The sequence below is a fragment of the Camelus dromedarius genome, chromosome 26 (assembly GCF_036321535.1).
Source record: "Camelus dromedarius isolate mCamDro1 chromosome 26, mCamDro1.pat, whole genome shotgun sequence".
Lineage (NCBI taxonomy): Eukaryota > Metazoa > Chordata > Mammalia > Artiodactyla > Camelidae > Camelus > Camelus dromedarius.
In genome coordinates this window covers 8,676,444-8,692,607 of record NC_087461.1, presented here as the reverse complement: position 1 = coordinate 8,692,607, position 16,164 = coordinate 8,676,444, and the positions used below count along the sequence as shown (strand labels likewise).

General features: G+C 36.5%; 1 protein-coding gene across 2 annotated transcripts in view; it reads right to left on the bottom strand.

The window, feature by feature from the left end:
- Positions 1-16,164, bottom strand: part of MALRD1 (MAM and LDL receptor class A domain containing 1) — a 406,987-nt gene that overhangs the window by 109,316 nt on the left and 281,507 nt on the right. For both annotated transcript variants that reach the window (XM_031444727.2, XM_064479367.1), the window contains exon 30: positions 6,456-6,657. In XM_031444727.2, the coding sequence (XP_031300587.2) occupies positions 6,456-6,657 (202 nt within the window). The remainder of the gene's footprint in view (positions 1-6,455; positions 6,658-16,164) is intronic.

Genomic DNA, 16,164 nt, shown 5'->3' with positions numbered 1-16,164 from the left:
AACCCCAAACAACAATCTAGCAGCCACCCATGGACAAAAGTGCCTTTAGTGAGAGTTATAGGATCGTGGCAGGAAGTTGTGGAACTCTGGTGAAGCCCAAAACCAAGGTGAGCTTCTCTGAGAAAGCAGGCCCGGGCTTCGGTGGCAGGTTCACTGAATATGGTCCTGGCTACAACCCAAAAGTAGCCTCATCCCCCAGTGAACTCAGCTACAGCCCTGCTTGGCCAGCCCTACAACCAGCCCCGTCTGCCAAGAGACGTGGGAGGAAGCAAGACTGTCTGCGCCGTCATAATAGGCCAGCTGATTTGGACTTGACTGCAGACCCCGAAGCAGTCCTGTGACCCGGTTCCAGCCCCGCTCTGCTGCATTCCAGGAGTTGGTCCTGTGTAAGCATCTATTCATCCGTGCCCCTGGAAGGAGGCCCAGTGACATCAGTCCTAGCTGTGGGCCCTGGAGCATCTGTGACTCAGTTCTCACCCTGCTCTACCATGGTCCAGGGGCAGTCCTGCTCACTCAGGAGCCAGCGGGAAACATGCCTCTGTAGGCCTGCTGACCTCACGCTGACCTCACCCTGACCAAGGTCCTTGAGGCAGCCTAGTGACCTGGCTTGAATCCTGCATTATGTGATTCCCCGAGGAGGAGAGAGAAAGATAAAGAGGCAGAAAGCTTATTTTAAGAAATAATGGCCCCAAACATCCCAAATCTTGAGAAGGATATAGAAACCCAGATTCATGAAGCTTAAAAATACCCAACAGGATCAACTCAAACAAGTCCACCTAGATATACACTATAAATAAGTCACTAAACGTCAAAGAAAAGAGGGAGCAGCAAGAGCAGAGTAACTGGTCACATCCAAAAGAACCTCCCTAGAGCTATCAGCAGATTTCTCAGCAGGATTTTTCAAGGCCAGGAGAGACTGGGATGATACATTCAAAGGGTTAAAAGAAAAAAAAAAAACTGGCAACCAAGAATACATTACACAGAAAGGCTGTTCTTCAGAAATGAAGGAGAGATAAAGACTTTATCAGACAAACAAAAGCTGGGGGAGCCATCACCACTAGACTTGCCTTATATGAAATGCTAAAGTGAATGCTACAGGTTGAAAGAAAGGATGCTAATCAGTGACGTGAAAACATATGAAAATAATAAATTCACTGGTAAACGTCATTATACAGTCAAATTAAAAATATTCAAATACTGTAATGATGGTGACTAAATCACATTTAACTCTAGTATAAAAGCTAAAAGTGTTAAAAAATAACTATAGCCACAATAATTTTTAATAGATATGCAATATAAAAGGCTATAAGTTGTGACATCAGTAACATGAATTATGTGTGTGTGGGTGAGGAAGTATTTTTTGTATGCAATTGCAATTAAGTTGCTATCAATGTAAAATAGACTATTGTAAATATAAGACATTTTATTTAAGCCTCACAGTAACCGCAAAGCAAAAATCTACAGAAGATACATAAAACATACAGATAAAGGAATCAATGAATACCACTATCAAAAAAATCATAAAAATCACAAAGGAAGACAGTAATGGAGAAATAAAGAAAAAAATGAACTACAAAACACCTAGAAAACAATGAACAAAATGGCAATCAATAGTAAGCCCTTACCTATCCATAGATAAAGCTTTAAATGTAAATGAATTAGATTTCCCAATCAAAAGACATGGAGTAACTGAATAGATTAAAAAAATAATAAGACACAATAATATGTTGTCTACAAGATACTCACTTTAGCTTTAAGGACATATGTAGAATTAGACTAAAGGGATAACGAAAGATATTCCATACAAATGATAAACAAAAATGAGCAGGAGTGGCTATACTTTTATCATATGAAATAGATTTTAACACAAAAACTCTCACAAGAGACAAAGAAGGTCATTATAGAATGATAAATGAGTCAATCCAGTAGGGAGATATAACAAGTGTAAGTATATATGCACCCAACATTAAGATGCCTAAATACACAAAGCAAACACTGAAGATCCAAGGGGAGAAATAGATATCAATATAATAACAGTAGAAAACTTCAATACAGCACTCCTTATAATGAACAGATCATCCAGGCAATATGAAAACAGTGGACTTGAACACTACAGTAGACCCAAAAGACATACAGAATTTTCCACCCAATAGCAGAGGAATACGCATTCTTCTCTAGTGCACATGAAACGTTCTCCAGGATAGAACAACAAATCCTTAAAAATTTAGAAGATTAAAATAATTCCAAGTGACTGCACTGAACCCAATGGAATAAAATTTGTGCAAAAGCAGTTCTATGAGGGAAGTTCATAGCAATAAATGCCTCCCTGCAGAAATCATCTCTAATAAGTAACCTAACTTTACACATCAAGGAAGTAGAAAAAGAAGAGCAAGCCAAGTATACTCAACGGGAAAAGAATAATTTCTTCAATAAATGGTATTGGGAAAACTGGACAGTCACATTCAAAAGAATAAAACTTGATCGCTATTTTATGCCATACGTAATTACTTAAAAACAGATGAAAGACTTGAACGTGAGGACTGTAACAATAAAACTAGAAGAGACCACGGGCAGTATGCTCCTTGACGTGGGTCTTGGTGATGATTTTTTTTTGACACTAACACCAAAAACAAAAGTCACAAAAGCAAAAATCAGCAAATGGGACCACATCAAACCAAAGTTTTCTGCACAGCAAACAGTTAACAGAGTAAAATAGGCAGCTGAAAGAAACCCTGCCATTTGCAACAACATGAGTGAACTTGGAGGATTTATGTTAAATGAAATAAGCCAGACATAGAAAGACAAATACTGTATATGCTTACTTATATGTGGGATCTAAAAAAATTTGAACTCAACAAAGCATAGAGTAGAATGACAGTTGCCAAGAGCTAAGGGATGGGGGTGGGATGGGGAGATGTTGATCAGAAGGTACAAAGCTTCAGTTTTGCAAGATGAGGAAGTTCTGGAGACCCAAAGTACAGCATGGTCACTATAGTTACAAATACTGTATTGTATACTTGAAATCGGCTAAGAGATTTGATCTTAAGTCTTCTCACCACAGACACACCAAATCCTAATTATGTGAGATGACAAACATGTTATTTAGTTTGGGATAACTGCACAATGTATATCTATGTAAAAACATCATACTACACTGTACCCTTTAAATACATACAATTTTTAATGAACAAGTGTACTTCTAAAAAGCTGGAAAAATACGACATTAGTTTGTTGGCTGCATTCTGGAAACTTCAGGCAACTGGAAGAAAATTGCTAACGCATAACTAATCCTGGATGACTCATTCTTACACAGGATAACATTTTCGCCTTAGCACAGCAGGAGGAAAATCAGATGCTTCAACTACTGGAAGAACAGCTCACCCATAAAAGTTTAATCTGTCTGATGTTTCCTAACCCTGGCAAATAAAAAGAGCTAACGTGTAATACATTTTCACATTTCTAAAATAGTTTCAACAACTGGGTTATTACTTATTGTAGTGCTTTATTTAATTTACTGTTTAATTTATTGTAATAACTATTTGAAAAACTATGAGATTGAAAATAATAAAAGAAAAACAGCCTATACTATAGCTCTCATATTACTTCTGATAAATAATTCTAGTTAGGGAAAGGTTAAAGTAATTACTTTCCAAAAATAATTAGTTCTTAATCACATATATTGTGACCTTACAACTTTTTAAAATAAAGTTATGTTATTGTTGTTTTCCAATTACAACCAATATTGTTTTGAAGATACGTTTATAAAAACAGAAAAAAAAAAAACCTAGAAGAAGACAGAACTCATGCACATTTCCATTTCTCAGAAATGGATATATTTTATATGTTCTTGCAGCCTTATATTTTCTTGATAGATGATAACTTATTAAAATTGATTTCATACTTTATATATATATTTTATACATTGAACCATATATGCTTATATGATTTATGTCTTGTATTAATGATACCTTTCATATTCAACAATATTTTATGGATATTGTCAATTCTATGACACCATTTTTCAACGGTCCGATCACTTTTCAAAGCACTTCCCCAACTTTTCCATCATAGTACCTCAAAGCGCCATGGAGAAGGCATAAGTACTAGCCCACTGGATCAACATTTCTTTAAAGCTTTATGCTTAAGTCTGGACTTCCACTCCATAAATTAACTCCAAATGTGACACAATACTAAATTTAACTTCCCTAAATCTTCAAGGAAATACAATGAAGCTGTATCAGGTTTATTTGGCAGTATTGCCCACTCCCTGGCACATTACCATGGGGGTCTGCATAGCCCAGTTTGAGAAATACTAGTTTAACTGATAGTTTTCAAAAAGCTTCTGCCTGAACCAACTATGAACCACGCCTGTAAAAACTAAGCTTGGGTATCCTGGACTTTGGGTGGGAGTTTGATGGAAGTATTTCTACATAAAATTAGGAAGAAAAGACAGTTCATGGTTTAATCCCAAGTCTTGCTGTTTTTTTTTTTTTTTTTTTAAATTATCCTTGACGGTTCTACAACATAGTGGGCAAAATCCAGCTTATACTTAGGCAAATGCTAGAGCTGCTACTCACACAATCAGTTTCAGTTGTAATTCTTGTTATTTAGAATAATAGTAACTTTTCAGCTCTAATTTCCTAGTCCTTCTGTGAGGTTCTGCAGATGAAACAGACAAACTCCTCTTGCTTTTGAGGAGCTCAAAACTAGTGGGAAAATGTGCATGTGTGTGAGGGAAGAGAATGTGTAACGGAAGGAGAGATACTAAGATATAAGACAGAAAAGACTTTGATGGAAGAATGACTGGGAAGACTTGAGAATGGAAGTGACCAAAACAGAGACTTATTCTTGGAAAAATGGAAGGGTTTTTTTTTCCTGAGACAAATGGTGACAACAAGATTTGGTTGCAGATACAGGCACATGGGGAGGAGAGAAAGAGAAAATTAAGGAAATTTATTAGGAAAAGGGCTCTTTTGTTTGTTTGTTTAAAGGATATAAAAACATTGGCTGAGAGAAGAAAGTTCGAGGGAGAGATTGGAGGATTTGAGGAAAGTTGTAGAAAAGTAGTGCCAGGGAATGATCCTAAATGTGAGTCTAGGACTCTTGAGAGTTCAGCTAAGGTGATAAGTTGAAATTTTCTGTGGCCCCAATAAGTGTGACTGGCATCAGTTTGAAAAATGCAAATGCTTATAGTAAGTCAATTTCAAAAATAGATACAGCCAGTGTGACTGAACATAAGCCAGATAACTTCTACCTATCCTACAGGGATGGTCTGATAAATCAATGTGCTAATACATGCAAAGTACTTAGCAGAGTTCCTGGCACATAATTAGGACTCAAATTTATGTTAAAATGAAATAATAAAGGATGTAGAATTCAAAGTGCTGATTAAGAATGGAACTGAGGTGTTAGATCATTAAATCTGAGAATATTAGGGAAAAAAGTAAAAAGAGGTTGCTTTATAGAAAAAAGCAGGAAATATTGCAAATCTAGAATTATTATTTTTTTCTTATTATGTTGACATACAGGTGTAGGAGGAGTGATCAGACACTAGAGAACATGATAATTAGATCAGATTTTCAATCCTAAATTTTCAGAGGAGATGATAAGGTTCAGAATGTAACTATGGGAGCTGGTTCATGAGGAAAAACTATTTATGAAAGAGACTAGAATATAAGAGGTCAATGATTTACATAGGTTGATTAGCCTGGAAGTTGAGATTGCCCAGGACTTAGGATCCAGTGGAAAACTATGAGAAAAATAAGAACCCAGGTGACTTTAAAAGAGAAGACATTTTTGAGCAAGGCTGTAAGAACAAAATTCTGAAAGAGGCCTGGAGTAGTCTGAAAGGCAGTGACCCTACCATCTAATGTTGAAAATGTGAAGACTTTACCAAAGAACGAACAGCCACTTAAGTGGAAGCATTTTAAGCAACAGAAATTCAGATTTCAGTTAAGGGGATGATTTCTTAGAAAAAGAGTTAAAGACAAGATTTTTTTTTTTTCACTTACGCAACAGAATAAGAGCTCTAAATTGTAGAGTGGAAACAGAAGGAAAATGCCCCAGGGAAGGCGAAAGGCTAATATGGGTGGAAAAGATAGTCTGGAAGATGGTGGGTGACCAGAGGGATCTTTACCTGCTGCAATTATTATGAACCTTTGGAAATAAAAAAAAAATGTAGACAATAAAGCTATATTGATGGAACTGAATTTCCTCTGGGTTTCTTAAAGAACTTTCATCAAAGTGATTTTGTTGCCTAGAGGACATGAAAATTCTGTGGTAAAACTTCCTGAGCAGAAAAACTTCACCTCCCACAACACACCCTGCTTTTTCTACAATGTATGAATAGGTCTGGACATGAAAAGGAATGCAATTCCTTAGAAATTCCAAATTCTTCTAAATTTAGATATTAAAAACAATACTTGCACATTCCATTTTCTGAAGGAATTGCTTACCTCCAAATGCACATTCTGGGGTAAAAGAGATGTCATCGAGGGCGATAAAGATGTTCTCATTTCCACTCAAATCAGCTTCAAAGGCCACCTTAAATGGACTGTTACTGGAGAGAGGTGTATGTCCATACAACCAACCAGTTCTTTCACTGCCAATCATGGACCACACCAGGATGTTTAGTCCAGATTCCTCAATAGTATACACCTAATAATGGGGAATAAAAAAAAACAAAAGAGAAGAATTCAGCTTATTATATTCTGGATGTTTGAGGAATATGGGCAGCCAGGTTGTTGGTGAAAGAATGGAGTCTAGCAACACAACAGCTCGATTATAATAATTTCAAGTGTCCTTGACAGTAGAATCCGCTCTGTGACATAGGGGGCAAGATCCAGCTGACACTTGGGCAAATTGCGGTTATAAGTGAGCCTATGACTGCTGTATTTTCTTTGATGAATTAGACATTTGTTTAGTTTCATCATATTGGTTTCTGTGTATCAAACTGGACATGCCCCCAGATTGTAACTATCTTAAGTGTCTAAAAAGCTGGAGGAGGTGTACAATTAGAATTTTTTCTATCATTAACTACTGGAGAAAAAGGAAATCCTCATAATAAATGAACAGGAGGGTAACACAAGTCATTTCAGAAACCAAAGTAATGTGCAGCAAATATTTAACATTCTGACAGACAGAAAATCGACCTGAATTAACTAATATCAGTGTTTAGGACTTTTTAAAGTATGAGGACTAGCAGGTTCAACAAACAAGAAACGAAATAGAAATGGACTTGGTTTTGAAACCAACCACCATGATGAGTTCTAATCATTTTTTAAACAGTAAAAACAGTTCAAAACAAAACAAAAACAGTCATTCCCTAGTGCTTTTCAAAAAAAGATCTGTTTGAACAAAAAATAAAAGTGTTGAAAAGATATTTTTTCTATATTTTTGTACCAAACTTTTATAATTACAATTTCCTTAGATGTTATGTATACTTATATATATAGATATGCTATATATGCTATATCACACCATTAATATAACAATTGTCAACATCATATACTATAAAACAATCATTGTTCTCATTATTTTCATTATAAAAACAAAAAGGTATTCAAAGAATATATAAATGTATATTACAATGAAGTTTATTATAATCAAGTATATGTTATATTCAAAGGGATATTATAATCTAAGCTTATAATGTAGAGCAGGAAAAACTTAAAGGAAACTTGCTAAATCAAAATATAGACAGTCAAAATAAAATAATACACCATTTAAATATAAATATTGTAACGTTAACCAGTTAAATTGATGTCAAGTATCTGAGAAAGCACATCTTCATCATTTATTTAGAATGAACATTCCTCTGGAGGAAAACATCCAACAACAGATAATGAAGAGGTAATAGAAAATATGAGAGAGAATGATTAAATTCCATACTAGTATGGATGGTGGAAACCAGCTACTTCAACAATATCCACATATCTAGGTTGTGCAGGTGAAAAATTGAAAGAACTCAGTCAGTAGCTTTTCCTGAAGTTCCTCTCCTGCAACTAGTCATAATTCCTAGGTTCCCGAAACATTGAAGGCAGGTCACTAGTGCTGATTTAGAGATTCTGAATGGACACTTGTGGGTATCAGAAACATTTTATCCATTTCATTAAGTATTTAGCTTATTAAAGTTAGTATGTAAAATGCGTCAGTGAGAGGAAACAGACAGATGGACACTCTAAGGATGAATCAAAAGGAAATGCTAAAAATTAAAAAAAAATTTTAAAAAAGAACCACTCTAACAGAAATGAAGCATGACTTTGATGGGTTCATCAGTAGACTAGACACAGCAGAGTTAAGAACCAGTGAGCCTGAAAATATGTCAACAGAAAGCTCCAAATCTGAAATGCAAGGGAAAAAAACAAACAAAAAAATGGAACAGATCATCCAAGAACCGTGGAATGGTTACAAAAGGTGTGACATGCATCAGGTGAATTACCAGTAGGAGAAGAAAGAGAGAAAGAACAGAAGTATTTAAAGTGATAATAAATGCTATTTTTCCAAAGTTAATGGCAGACAACAAACCAGAGTTCCTGGGAGATCTGAGAACACCAACAGAATAATTAACAACATTGGTATTTGTCTACACCTGGGCGTATGATATACAAACTGCAGAGAGTCAAAGACAAAGACAGAATCTTGAAAGAAGCAGAGGGAGAAAAAAAAAAATCTCACAGTTGTTTGCTTTTTTAGTGAGGAATCTGTTAGGATATTTTTTGTATTTTAAATTGGGTTGCTTGTTTTCCTATTTTTGAGTTTTAAAAGTTCTTTGTTTATTTTGGTTAACAGTCCTTTTTCAGTTACATATTTTAAAATAGTTTCTCCAGTCTCTGGGTCACCTTTTCATCCCAAAGATTTTTTCCCCTTATTTCCAAAGGTTGTGAAAATCTCTTTTCACACAAAACCTGCACATGAATGTTTATCACAGCTTTATTTATAATTGTCAAAACTTGTACACAACAAACAGGTTTTTCAGTAGATGAATAGGTAAGACTGTGGTACTTGTATACATTGGAATCCTATTTGCTAATAAAAGAGAAATGAGCTCTCAATCTGCAAAAAGACATGGAGGAAACCTAAATGCAAATTCTCAGTGAAAGGAGCCAATCTAAAAATGGCTACATACTGTATGATTCCAACTATAGGAATTCCTGGAAAAAATAAAACTGTGGACACAGTGAAAATGATCAGTGGTTTCCAGGGTTAGGGCCAGGTAGGGGGAGGGTTAGGTTGAGCACAGGAGGTTTTTTAGGGCTGTGAAACTATTCTGTATGAAACTAAGGGTACATACCATTACATAGTTGTGAAAACCCATGGAATGTACAGCATACAGAGTTGAACCCGAATGTAAACTATGGGCTTTAGTTAGTAATAAAGAGCTAACACTGGCTCATCCATTGTAACAAACACACCACAGCAATGCAAGATGTTAATAACAGCGAAAACTTGGCTTGAGGGGAGAGACACAGGAACTGTCTGAGCATCCTTGCTCAATTTTTTTGTAAACCTAAAACTGCTCAAAAAGACGATGTCCATTAATTTTAAAATTATTTTTAAAAAACCCAACATATACACAGTACAAAATGATAGAGCTAGTGTGGAATTTTCCTCATTTGCTTTGATCTACTCAATTCCCTATTTTGTTGGAAAAACTCAATTAATTGCCTCACTCTTTTCAATGCCAACTAAAGCAATTATTTAGTCACTTGGTCCTCTAAACACATTTACTCACTCTCTGTTCTCCCTACCCTCTTTCCATCACACTTCCAGTTCCAATTTAGGACTCTTAAAAAAAGTCAGGTGGCACACCATCTCTTACCTTGCCAACATCAACTACTTTTCCCAACTCCCTCTTTAGAGACCAAACATCTTTGCCTGATCAGAGGCAAGAATGATCAAAGTACCAGGCATATTAAGCTGTCAAAGGAGGCACTAAAGTAACTTAGTAAGCAAGTTTCTAGAACTGGGTACCGCAACCAAGATCATAAGAATGTCCTTACAATGGTATAAAAGTGTCAAGGTCTCTCCTTTTTCCCCTTTCCTCTGTGACTTTTTAATCTCTCCCTCTCTTTGCTCTGGCCACAAGGCTCCCTTGCCAGTCCTCCTAAATACCAAGAATGCTCCTGACTTGGGTCTTGGCACTGGTTTTCCTGTCTGAAGTACCCTCCCACTTTGACCCCTGTATCTGCATGGCTCACAGCCTCAACTTCTTCAAGAGTTTGCTAAAGTTTACATTCTTGATGCGGCCCACTCTGACCACACCCAGCTCCACCAACCTTCTTATACCGCTCTACTTTGTTGCAGAGTCTCTAAAAAGACTACCCAAGCTTACTCACTGATGACATTTCCTGTTTGATTGTAACATAATTTCTATGAGAGCAGGGGGTTGTCTGTTTTGTATATTTCTGTATGCCCAGAACACTGCCAAGTACATAATAGGGGCTCAGTAAACATTTGCTAACGAATGGAAAAGTTAAAGATTTAAGAACTTTGAGGTTGGAGAGGATCTTGGAGATCTAGTCAAATACTTCACGGGGGACTGAGATCAAGTGACTCGCTGGTCAGTGATGGAAGTGAATGTTGCATCTCATGTTTCTCACTGCCCAAATTCTGCCTTAGCAAATTCACCATTTTATTTCGTAAAGAAATGTATCTACTGATAAAGGAATGTATCTACTTACAAAAGTCAGGATTTTTCAGGAACTGTGGAGAGAGCTAACAACACTCTAATCACTATTTTTACAAGTAGTTATTTGTTCACTGTAAAACATCAGCACAATTTTCTCTAGGTTTGGATGTCAGTGAATTACAAATAAGCTATGGTATCTTAAAATTAAAAAACAAATCACCATAGATAAGTAGGGGAATGAGTGATTATTAATAAAGGCTTGGAACAATCAGAATTAGGATTGATGAACTATCTATAGTTCAGCTCTGTCTTTAAAGGCTGAAGAAACAGATCACTCTTTTTTCTTTGCCTTTTTCACTTGAGATGGGAGAGAGAGAATCCCAATTTGCTCTGTAACATCTCCAAGCAAATTAAATGAGTTCATTCACATCAAACCCCTGCTCAAATATAAAGGATTAGCCAAGTTGGTTGGTGAATATTGGTGGTAAAGAATTATGTTATGGGCAGGGGCTAGGACCCAGATTCTAATCCTGCCTCTGCCAATACTAATTGGATACCTTTGACTTAATTAGGTAATCTTCTAAAACTGATTCCTCTTCTGCTAAATGGAAGAAATATTGATATCTTCATCATAGGCTTGTTACTAGGTTTAAAGTAAAATAATGTACATAAAGTAAGTACCAACACTAATACATTTCCTTTTTAGGATTATTCACGTGCTTGCTATTACGTATCATATATCATCTATTTTGGAAAAAGAGTTAATATAATAGGATGAGTCATGAAATTAAGAACGTTAACTGAGCAATTTCATCACAAAGAGCTGACACATTCCGGGGACTTAAAAAAATTATTTCAAGGAGCAACTTCAGGTTTTTCTGATGTTTTATTTTACAAGTGCATTGCTAGGGTCCTTGTAAATAAGAGGAATAAGAACCAGAGAGCTTTAGAAATTCTCCAAGTTTCCAGTCATTAGTAACTTAAAAAGCTGGGTCCAGGACATAGGTTTCCAGTCAATTGCCTTTCCTGAACATCACTCATTTGCAATAAACATCACTGGCTATCTCAGACGAGGAAGAGTTGAGAAAATTACAGCTACTATGCCTGTAGAAATTGAAATGGCTGATTCGTATTTAGCTCTATAACATTAACCTCACATTCTTTGAAAGAGACAGACTATTTAAGAGTAAGTGGAAATAAAGCACCAACCAAATGTCTCTTAATAGCAGAATGACCTGTGAGGCAGTCAATGTTAGCCGGATACCTCTATTTTTTTTTCCTCCTAAAGGATATCACTGTACAGACTACCTTCAAAATGTCTTCAAGACATATTCCCTCAAAATGAAGGAAATATTAAACTGTAAAACAGGAAACAGAAAACAAAATGAAATTGCAAAATGAAATTGTCATTTGATTGACTTTTCTCTTAACATAGTCTGCAAAATTGTAAATGTTTGGAAAAATGGTTTCTGGTTCCGATGGCTAACTGAAAACACATGTTTACCTATACACCTCAAGAATGTTCCACTGCAAAGACAGGAAAAATAGTGAAAGAAATCCACAGAAGTACTGGAAAATTAGGAGCACAGCTACCAACATCCAAAAATAGTAAAGACTTTCTGGAAGTTTTAAACCAAATGGAAACTGTTGGTTGAAATTACATAAATAAAATGGAGGAACTTGCAAATATCCACAGGTGAAATAAAGACCAATCAAAAAAAGTGACTGTTTACCAGCAGAATTCTGGAATAACTCAAAGAGCATAAAGACAGCATAAAAGAGCTTGTATGTGTCACACTAGTTCATAGTTAATCAAAGAACTCCATATAAAGCCAGGTCAGTCCCGTGTGCTGGGAGTTGCTGATGCTAACATGCGTACCCAGGACACACATGGGGGGTAAATATTGCTGGAGTGGGAAATCTGACAGAGGGGTTTTCACAAATGGGCACTGAAACCAGAGAAGTGAGGTGCTGGCCTTGTGACTGCCCTGAAATATTTGTACCTCCCTCACCAAATAAACAAGCTACCAGTACATCAGAAACATAAGTCCACCAGAAACTGCAGCTCCTCCTTTGCACCAGGGCAACAAAACCTGAGATCTTCAATCAGAACGTGTGTTCACTGCTTGGGAAATGAAATTGCTCACTTGGTCTGATGCAAAAAAAAGTTTACTAATATTACCCAATCTAGACTCATCCACATACTGGAGAAGAAAACCAACAGTGAGTAACCAGAAGAAGAAAATTCTAAGAGAGAGACATTAAATTGAACAGAACACTGAACACCAGGAGAACAACTGCTAATAGAATAAATGAGGAAATAAATAAAGAAATAGAACTAATTCCCTCGAGAGACTGGAGTGGCCATCGTATCTGTAAAATAGAACTAATATGAAAAAAGAAGCATTCAGAGTACTTAGAAATTAACAAAAAGATTGCTAAAATAAAGCCCCCGGAGATGAACTGAATAGTGGAGTCGATACAGGTGAGAGTAGATAACAGTGAGTAAGGATATAGAGGTTATGGTTTATCTCTGTTTCTATGATCACTCTGTGCATCGATCTTTGTATCTAAGAAAGAGTCATTCTTTCATACATCTATAGAAAATCTACAAACGTCTATTTAGATTTAATATATGATAATGAAAGCAGGTCAGATCAACAGGGGGAGGACACAGTATTGAATCAATGGTGTTGGAAAAATCCTCTTGCTCATTGGAAAGAAAATCATGAGTTTCTAACTTCTCACCATATACACACAAAATGAACTATAAGTGGATTAATCTGTTATACACACAAATCAAAATTATATAATAACTAAAACAAATGAGAATAATTTGTAATTTTATGACAGGAAAGGGCTTTCTAGGTAAAGCCTTAAAGCCAGACTCTACAAGGAAGATAGAGACTGACAGTTTTCACAAAACAAAAATGTAACAGGAAAGTTGCTTTAACTATGAATATGTTAATTTTTTCTTTATTTAAGAAGTCATATTCAGCTTGGGACCCAGACTTCTAAGCAAATCTGACTTTTGGTTCTCTCTCAAGGTGACTTTGCACCTGGGCTGCTTGTAGGCAGGTGTAAGAAATTCCTTCTTTTGCAAATTCCCATGTCTCTGTCTTAAAACTGTGACTTGATTTTAATTTGTGGCAGCATAACTCTTCAATTTGAGGTCACTTTTCTTTTTCTGCTGTTATTATACTCTAAAGGGAAAGTGTAATTTGAAGGTCATATTCGACTAGCTCCTTCACCCGACTATCAACTTTTGCATTTAATGTAATGCCTTCTCAGCCAGCAAATGTATGTATACTTTAAGAGCAACTCATGGCAACATTTTTGCCATCCTGAGGTCTATTTTTCTATTATCTACAATAAAAGATACACAGCACACGTCAGCAGTTTTCTCTACCTGTGTTATCCAAGTATCTTTGCTGTCAAGGTGTGCGCCCACCGTTGCTAAGCTGTTAACATAAGCCCACGATGCTCACGATGTGATGGATGATATGTTGTGTTCGATATGCTCTGCTAGGCATCTCCTATTACAGGGTCCTTAGTGTCATGCAAACTGCCTGGCTCACCAGATACAACCTTACCTTCCTCTTCTATTCCATAAGACCAGTCAGATTAAATATGGGATACTGATACCATATAGGGAGAATCTTGAATCTACTCTCAACAAGGGAGGAAATCAACAACAACAACAACAGAAATGCTTTGGTTCATTTTAACTATTGTTCTTGCATATCACCTGTGTCATATCATACAAATGATCACAACACACCGGTGGGAGTGACACCTTGAGAACAAATCCCTAGTACATTACTAGTCATGTTTCTGCTTAAAACAATGTCGGGTATAATCCAGAGCTTCAGCAAGTCTGTTCGGCAGAAATTCTCTAAGCATGCTCAACGACTCCTCATGCTTTCTACCACTTATGCCTGGGGATGTTTGCATATGATTGTTTCCTCTCTTAAACACTGTCTAACGGTATTATCAAAAGCTGCCTTTAATAAGCAGTGTTCCACCACTTGTGGAAATAATGACCATGACGCTCAGCACGCAACAAGAATGAGAGAGAACTGGTTAGTCTGAACATCAGTAAAAATGCACTTTAAAAAAAATAAAATTAGAGACAGAATTCTGATAGCACCTCTCAGCAACTTTCACAAAATGTAACATCATACAAACGCGTTTTTAAATTCAGCATTAATAAGAAAGAAAAGGATTAAACAAAAAATCTGATTTGTAAATTGCCTTAAGCATAGGCCATACAAACTAGTACCTATTTAATCTTGAGTACATATTTTGATAAATACAAATACATATTCACCTTTTCTGAATATATTTTTTTTCCATTTTGAAACAACATTTTTCTCATTTCTCTTTTTACTCAACATATGACCGGAAGAATTTCTGCAGCAGTAGTGGTAATTAAAAAATGGGCCAGGGGGCCTCGTCTCCGTGGTAATATCTCATGGAAATATCCAGAGCCTTTGGGGCAGGTCATCAACACAGGTTATCATTTTGTAAGTTATTACTTTATTGCCCTAAGTGCTAGCGTAGTGCCCTGATTTAGTGAATGTAAATCTAAAATGCACCGCCTTTATTACTAGGAACTGTTTATGCACACTATTTCATTGATTCATTAGTCAATTATTTCTGATTATATTATTATCTATGGGTGACGAGGGTAGTTGCAGATCGGTGTATCAGATGTCCTCTCCAGAATATCTCAAACTACCTGGGCCTCACTGCTGGTGCACGGTGTCTCTAGCCATACCCCAGAGGGCCCAAGGTCATCTTGCATTTAAGAAACAAGGCTGAACTGAAGTGAGACTCTTTTTCCTTCTCTGCCAGATTTCTTATCCTGAAGTTCATGGTTCTGGAAGCATCACAGGGAATACACAGAATTTCTTCCTGCATTATCCTAGAGAGGGTGACCCCCAGAACGTCCAGCTCTTCTAAGAAGACACCTACAGGTGTAATGACAAACCCAAGAGGACTGAAACTGACCAGAGGAGGCCTCAGTCAGTTTGAAAAAGAGGAGGTAGTCTTGGGGGCTCTTAACCTTGAATGGCTCATTCAAAAGTTAATCATCAAAAGCAGAGCAACAAAAGGATTAAATGATAGGCAATTACAGGAAAAACAAAACCCTGCAGCATCCCCCACACCACGTCACACACACTACACGTTTAGGGAGCGCATTCAGGGGACTACTTAAATAACATTACACCATTTTCTGTTGTTTTTGTGAAATTTGTAATTCAAATCAGATTTACACTGAAAAGTGCAATATGCAGAATGCAAAATAGGCAAAGTGCCTTTTAGAGAACCAGACTTCAGGAACTATTGATAGAAAATAAAAGATGATTTTGAATAATAAAAATATGGAAAATAAAATATGCCATTTAGAAAAACCCATCTAGTTCTGGAAGGCAGTAAAGCACAGTAATTAAAAGAACAGGCTGGAGCCAGCAGGTCTGGGGACGGGGTGGCCTGCCATCTCTTAAATAGCTCTATGACCTTGAGCAATT